We start from the raw sequence: 7,038 nt of genomic DNA on the forward strand, positions 1-7,038 counted from the left end.
CAAAACAGGCAAAATCCCACCCTCCACTATGGGGAGAGACTGCTAATGGAGATTCTCTTCTGGGGTGAGGAAAACGTTCTAAAATTTGATTATGGTGATGGTTGCACAACTCTGTAAATACACTTAAATTCATTGAGTTGTACGTTTTAACGGACTAAACTTTATGGGATGTAAATTACATCTCAAAACAGTTTGGAAAATCCTACAGTTTAAGTGGTAGGTAGAAGAGGGGGGTGGGGAGAGTGAGAGAGGAGGAAGGGTGGGGAGGAAGTGAGAAAACTACATAAATTATGTATATTTCATGCATATTAGAAGGTGATCAGCACACAATAGGCACTCAATAAATGTTGATCCAAGGACACCCTGCTGTCTCCTTACCCCCATATGGTCTTCCACAACCCTTTGTCTTGCTGCTCTTCCCCACGTGCAGGGCTTGCTGTCCACATCTCTCCCCTGAGCTGCGTGCTGAGGACATGGAGCTGCCTACTACAAGATCTGGCACCATCAACCTGGGCCTGGGCACATGGAAGCCTACCTCCCTGGAAGACCGACGGCGTGCACGCTCCAGGGATGGTGGCAAGAAGCTGCCCGAGTACAAGGTGGTGGTGGTGGGTGCAAGTGGCGTGGGCAAGAGCGCTCTGACCATCCAGCTGAACCACCAGTGCTTCGTGGAAGACCATGACCCCACCCTCCAGGATTCCTACTGGAAAGAGCTGGACCCGGATCACGGGGGCTGCATTCTGAATGTGCTGGACACCGCAGGGCAGGCCATTCATAAGTCCCTGCGTGACCAGTGCCTGGCTGCTGGTGATGGTGTGCTGGGTGTCTTCGCTCTTGATGACCCCTCCTCACTGGCCCAGCTGCAGCAGATTCGTGACGCCTGGGGCCCTCACCCCAACCAGCCTCTCGTCCTTGTGGGAAACAAGTGTGATCTGGTGACCGATGGCGGAGATGGTCGTGCCGCTGCTATAGCCCTTGCCAAGAGCTGGGGAACACCCTTCGTGGAGACCTCAGCCAAGACCCGGCAAGGTGTGGAGGAGGCCTTTACCCTGCTCCTCCATGAGATCCAGATGGTCCAGGAAGCCTTGGCAAAGAAGGCATCACGGTCACGGTCAGGGGGGAAGCACCACAAGACCACCTGCCGCTGTGGCTGCTCTGTGTCCTGAAAGTCTTGGTCAAGAAAAGCGGACCCTCCCCCAGGTCAGGGTGATCATTCTCGTGACATGAGACCCCTGAAGCAACTAGCTGCATGGGATACTGTCTGAACTGGAGATGGATGGACACCGCTTTCATTTTCACTTGGTGAGGGGCTTTTTGTTAATTTAGGGTGTCTAATGTTTATGTCACGTCAAGTTGAGAGGTTTTGTGCAAAATTAAACGTGTTCTTGAGTTTCAAAGCTGCCTCCATGCCAAGTGGTGTTATGTGGGTGGGAGTGAGACTGGGTAGAATGCTACTTGAATTATGAGAATTCTTTCATTGAAGAAATTGGGGGGGGGGGAGCCTACTGTGTGCCAGGCCCTGCTTTGGGTACAGGGATGTGGAGGCAAACAAGACACTTAAAAACCCCTGCCCTTGCAGATAAAACATCAGGCTATGTATTAAAGGCAGGTGAAGGAATAGAGTAACAGGGAGGTCAGGGAAAGCCTTAATGAGTCAGGTAACATTTGGGCAAAAACTTGCAGATATCCAGGGACAGAGGGAATAGCCAGTGCAAAAGCCGTGGCCACAAACCAGCTGCCACCACAGAAACTCCCAATATCTTTAGGGCCTGGGCAAGAGTACCGACAGGCCTCTATACTGTATAACTAAATATTTAAACATTACAAACCAAGCTAACAAATGTAAACAAAATGCGTCTTCTCCTACCCTACCTTGACAAATACATTTTTTTCTTTGTTTCTTTTGTTTTTTCTTCTCTGTATTATTCCAATTTTAGTATATGTGCTGCATTTTCTTAACAGCCTGGACGTCCAGGCTCTAGTTTCTCAGACTCCTCAGAGTTCCCTGCCAGAATGTGCCTGTGTCAGGAGGGCTGACCCCCAGCCTGCAACCCCCTCCCTTTCTCTCCCCAGCCTCCCCGCATCAGGCGGTGCTCCTGCCTGCCTGTGGACGCCCAATTGGCACCCCGGGGGCTCTACTCAAATGCCTTACAGCCACCCCCAGACCCACCCTTGGCCCTCAGGAGGATGGAGCCGGGAAGATGCCAGCGCAGGCCCTGAAAGTGTCCTCAAAGCCTCCTGGACTCCCCATACCCAAGTGAGGCATAGAAGGGGGACACAGGATCTGGTGGACACTGCCATTGTCCATGTGGATGCCTCCCCTCCCCCACCCACAAGGAGAGGCATAGGACTGAGCAGGGGGTATCTCAAAAGTGCAGGACCCAGGGAAAGGGCCCCTCTGCCCTACTCTAAAGGCGACCACCTCCCAGTCCACCACTCCCTAGAAACTGCCACTCACACAGACAAGCACAGAGCTGCTTCAGATCGTGTTTATTGTGGGGCTAGGGGGTGGGGACCTTGGGGTCAGAGGGTAGCCACAGGCTGGCCACCAGAGTAAGCTGCTCTGGACGTGCTGGCGGGGAGCAGTCCGGGTGGTGGGGTCTCGGGGCGCGTAGAATCCGGGAGGCGCTCAGGGAGGCAGGAGGCGACGCGCGGGTGCCTGCGGCGCGGGGGTCTCCAGGCGTTTCACGCGCAGCAGCGCCCCCAGCACCCCCTCAGGGGGCACCTCAGGGTCCAGTTCCTGGTTGGCTGCGCGGCGGAGACGGCGCGGGGCGGCCACAGCCTCGGGATCCGCGCTTCCTGCGAGGATCCGCCCCAGCAAGTACCTGCAGGGCGGAGCAGAACGCAGTGAAGATGTGTCCGCGTATCACTGCCCACCCCAGGACCTGGCGACCCGACCACACAGCTCCATACAGCCCGAGGACCCGGAGTCTCCAGCTCCCTCCCCATCCAACTGTCCCCAAGCCACTGCTTTCAAGAGACAGATTTCCCTGCCTCACATCCCAGAATCTATGACTTACCCACCTCCCTCTACCCTCAGAAACGGCATCGGCTCCTCTCCCCAGGACCAGGAGTCTATGTCCCCCACTGTGCCCCCAGCCAGGCATCTTTGGCCCCCACCCCAGGATCCAGGATCTCATTCCCTTCTAGGGTCCCAGAACCCCTGCCTCTCCCCAGGACTCAGGTGTTCGCCCCTCCACCTGTGAAGCAGGTCCCCCAGGCCTTCATCCTCGTCCTCCCCCCACCCTGCCGGGCACCTCAGCAGCTCCGGGTCCACGTCAGGCGTCTCGTCGCCGGCGTCCTCCGCATCCGGGCCCGTGGGGCCATCGTCGTAGATTGGGGGCCGGGGTCGGAGCGCAGAGGCAGGGGCGGGCGCGGGAGCGAGCTGGGCCGCGAGGGCGGCAGGGTCAAGGCGGGCGCGGAGCAGGGCGCGGGCGAGCTGCGCGGCAGGCGCATCGGGGTCGTCATCCAGGCCCAGAGCCGGGTCCGAGGCGCGGGGAGCGCCCCAGACGCGCAGCAGCTGCGCCAGGACGCGCGCCTGCTGATCCTCAGCCTCCTGCGCCTCTGCCCGCGCCCGCTCCTGCCGCTCAGCTTCCAGCAGGTGCGCCAGCGCCCGCGCCAGCTCCTGCACCGCACCCACCGCCTCTCCTCGGGGCACTGCCCGCCGGAAGCGGTGGGGAGCGGCTGCCTCAGCCATGGATGGCGACGCAGCGCTCAGGCCGCGGGGCTCCTGCAGGAAGATGAGGTGGGAGAAAAGAAGTCGTCAGCGTCCATCAGGCCTGGGACCCCCGCAACCAGCATGCCACCAAAGGCACCATAGCCCCCCAAATATACCCAGACACCCCTAAGGCCACTGGGAAACCCCCCACATATCTCCAGACACACGTAACAACCACCAAAGACCCCTAGACACCACCACCCCACCCCCAGTGATGCCTTAGTGATTCCCAGAACTTTCCCCCGGGGCCGCTGGAGACCAAGTTTCTTTATAGGAACGATGATGGCAGATATGACAGCTATAGATTTTTCTATATTAATATTGTGGACAACAGGAAGCTATGTGAATAACCTGTTCATATATCATTTGGTATGTGCGAAAGTTTATGTGTAGAATAAAATTACCCAATGACAAATTTTCAGTTCATGCAGTTTTGAAACAATTTCCATAAGTTTAAGGAAATAAATGAGGGTACCAAAAGTATGAGCAAGGAACAAAAAACTATAAAAATGGCCATGAAGACATGAAAAAGAAACATACAGGACGTACAGAAATATGTTTAAAATAAAAGATGCCTGCAACACAAATAGTTAATAAAAGATTAGTATACAGACTATACAAAGAATTCCTAAAATGCAATAAGAGAAAAACAAACTAATACAGAAATGGACAAAATACACGATCACATATTTCACAAAAATGGTTATTAAACATGAAAAATAGTCAACCTCATTAGTAATCAGGGAAAAGCAAATTAAAATGTCAGTGAGATACCATGCATAATACATCCAAAATATTGCCCCAAATCAAAAACTCTGATAATATCAAGTGCTGACATGAATGTAGAAAAATGGAAACTCTCCTACTTTGCTGGTGGGAGCTAAACCAAAATAATTTTGAAGAGCAGTTTCAAAATAATTTTGAAGAACAGTTTGACAATGTCTAAAAAGATGCACACATCCTATTAACCACTCCTGGAATGTTACACCCCAGAGTAGCTTTTGCACATACACTACTGGAACGATTTCAGGAAAGATTACATCAGCACTGTTCATAATCACATAAAAGTGGAGGGAGAAAGAAAAGCCTAGAAACAACCCAATGTCCACTGGCAATTTGAGAATGCATATATAAGCCATAATCTACTCATAGGATATAATATTAGGCAGCAATATAAATGAACCAGAGCCACACATTTCAATAGGGATGAATCTCCTGACCAAAGCAGAGCTGGGAAAAAAAAAAAAGAGCAAGTTCCAGAATTCCACTGCAGACTGCCTGAAACTACCAGACACCCCAGGACTTCCTGGTGACCCCTAGTGACTAGAGGAGCCAGTCACCCAGTATGATTCCATTTCTATGATGTTCAAAAGCCGGAAAAACTAAACAATAGATTGTTTCGAGATATACACATATGTGATAAGCTACAAACAAAGTGAGGGATCAATGAATAGAAAGGAGAGTATAATGATGATTGGGGGAGGGGGCTGTGTGGGGAGGAGCACACGAGGGGCTCCTAACTATTGGTCATGCTCTATTGCTTAAACTGAGTGGTACAGACACAGGGGGTTATTTTATCATTATTCTTTACGTTGTACATATGTGCTAAATACACTGTTATATACATATAAACTATTTAACAATTTTTAAATCCCCCATCCTTGATGCAGACAGCCTTGAAGAGCTAGAGGAGGATGCTGCTCCAAGTGCCCTTGCTTGGCACCCACCACCCCTCAGCCCCTGAGGAATCAAACTCTCACCAGCAATCACAGCCTCACACACTACTCACTCAGACTGACAGGTCTTGAGATGTCACATATGCAACCCAACACTGCCACAACCACATGCAAGGAACTGTACCCATTCACATCCACAGCTGCTCATGCAGTTACACTCACCAAGCCACCCAGGTGCAAGGACACACACCACCCTTAAAGACACAATGCAGCAGGAGACATCATGGCTCCTCTCCCCCACGATGACAAAGCTCCACAAAGAAACACAGAGAAACAACCTTATGAACACACACAAAATCCCAGCACTCAGTTCAACAGAACCAACAAGGCATGTGCACACGGAGATGCAAAGAGCATTCCTTCCCAAACAAAAACACACAGACACAGAAAAACACACAGACACACAGAAAAACACGCCCATAGGCCACGCCATCACACTTGAGGATTCACAAGTACACACGATGTCAGTGAGAAAACAATCGAGCACACAAACAAGTCGCACACAGAAGCACCTCCAGTATCTCCAGTATCACACACAGCACACACCTGGACACACAACGGCACCTTTGTAGGACGCCTGGAAGCGGTCAAACCTAAGGACACGCACTTACAAGGACACGACAGCCCAATACCGCTGTCATCCCATCACACGCACGCATACCGATGCGCGCACATCCTTCCTTATGCGCCCTAGTGCCATGGACAGCGCCACAGGGCGGGGCGAGGCCGAGTCAGGCCCAGGGTACGGAGGGGTGGGCAGGGCGCGGCTACCGACTGAGCCCGGGACAATGCCACCCGCACACGCAAAGACCGGGCCCAGTCTCAGGTGCGCTGGCACTGCCCGGGCGCGGATCGGCGGCCAGAGCCCAGGCCACCCCTGCCAATCTTTCTGCCAGTCCCCGGAGCTGGCTCCAGCTAGCATGAGGCAGCGCGGCACCAACCCTCGCCCTCAGCATCCCATCCCCACCCCCACCCTGTGCCGGGCAGGGATCGCACCTTTCCCGGCCGCGCGCAGAGTGTGTGGGGCGGCCGAAGGAGGCTCAACAGCAGCAGCACCAAAAGGCCGACACCCCCGGCCCGCGGCCCGCGGAGCAGCGGCGACCCCGCCATGCTGCCCCAACGAGCCGGGCTCCGGACGGGCGGACTGGCAGTCAAGTGCGCAGCGCCGGGGCGAGCTGGCAAGGCTGCAGCGCTCTGCGGCTGCGCATGCCCGGGAACCGGGCCCCCTCCTGCCCACCCCCTCCTGTCACACTACGCAGGCACAGCCTTGGGGCTCTGGCAGCTCCTGCATCCAGCCCGTCGCCATGGAGATGCCCAAGGGACAAGGTGGAGAGCAGAAGCCTGCACTGGCGGTTGCTATGGCAGTCGGAGGGCAGTTGCTGGGGCAACAGACTTTGCTCTTCCATCAGCAGACAGGCAGGGAAAATTGACTCAGCGGAGTGGAATGGGGGTCCGGTCCCCACCTCTCCCTCCTTGGGGAGGAGATGGACTTTACTTTGTTCATTGGATAAACAGTTATGAATTCCTTGCTGTGGGCCAAGCCCTTTACTTGGGAGATGGGTTCGATCCAAGTGATATGACCAC

The 7,038-nt window shown here is 54.0% G+C and overlaps 2 protein-coding genes across 2 annotated transcripts; one reads left to right on the forward strand and one right to left on the reverse strand.

The window, feature by feature from the left end:
- The first annotated feature begins 473 nt into the window (after positions 1-473).
- ERAS (ES cell expressed Ras) lies at positions 474-1,166 on the forward strand. The gene has a single exon (XM_069464285.1). The coding sequence runs from the start codon at positions 474-476 to the stop codon at positions 1,164-1,166; it is 693 nt and encodes a 230-aa protein (XP_069320386.1).
- Positions 1,167-2,475: 1,309 nt separating this feature from the next.
- Positions 2,476-6,642, reverse strand: PCSK1N (proprotein convertase subtilisin/kexin type 1 inhibitor). Its single transcript, XM_069463958.1, has 3 exons — positions 6,451-6,642; positions 3,258-3,730; positions 2,476-2,825 (listed from the first exon to the last, which is right to left on the reverse strand). The coding sequence occupies exons 1-3, from the start codon at positions 6,562-6,564 to the stop codon at positions 2,630-2,632; spliced, it is 783 nt and encodes a 260-aa protein (XP_069320059.1). The 5' UTR covers positions 6,565-6,642; the 3' UTR covers positions 2,476-2,629.
- Between the last annotated feature and the right edge of the window lie 396 nt (positions 6,643-7,038).

The sequence above is a fragment of the Eulemur rufifrons genome, chromosome 30, assembly GCF_041146395.1.
Source record: "Eulemur rufifrons isolate Redbay chromosome 30, OSU_ERuf_1, whole genome shotgun sequence".
Classification (NCBI taxonomy): Eukaryota; Metazoa; Chordata; class Mammalia; order Primates; family Lemuridae; genus Eulemur; species Eulemur rufifrons.

Excerpts from the sequence above, each read along its gene's own strand:
- PCSK1N (XM_069463958.1), bottom strand. The coding sequence starts at position 6,564 with ATGGCGGGGTCGCCGCTGCTCCGCGGGCCGCGGGCCGGGGGTGTCGGC. Across the intron at positions 3,731-6,450 it reads TCTGCGCGCGGCCGGGAAAG|GAGCCCCGCGGCCTGAGCGC; the intron begins GTGCGATCCCTG and ends ATCTTCCTGCAG. Across the intron at positions 2,826-3,257 it reads GTGGACCCGGAGCTGCTGAG|GTACTTGCTGGGGCGGATCC; the intron begins GTGCCCGGCAGG and ends TCCGCCCTGCAG.
- ERAS (XM_069464285.1), top strand. The coding sequence starts at position 474 with ATGGAGCTGCCTACTACAAGATCTGGCACCATCAACCTGGGCCTGGGC.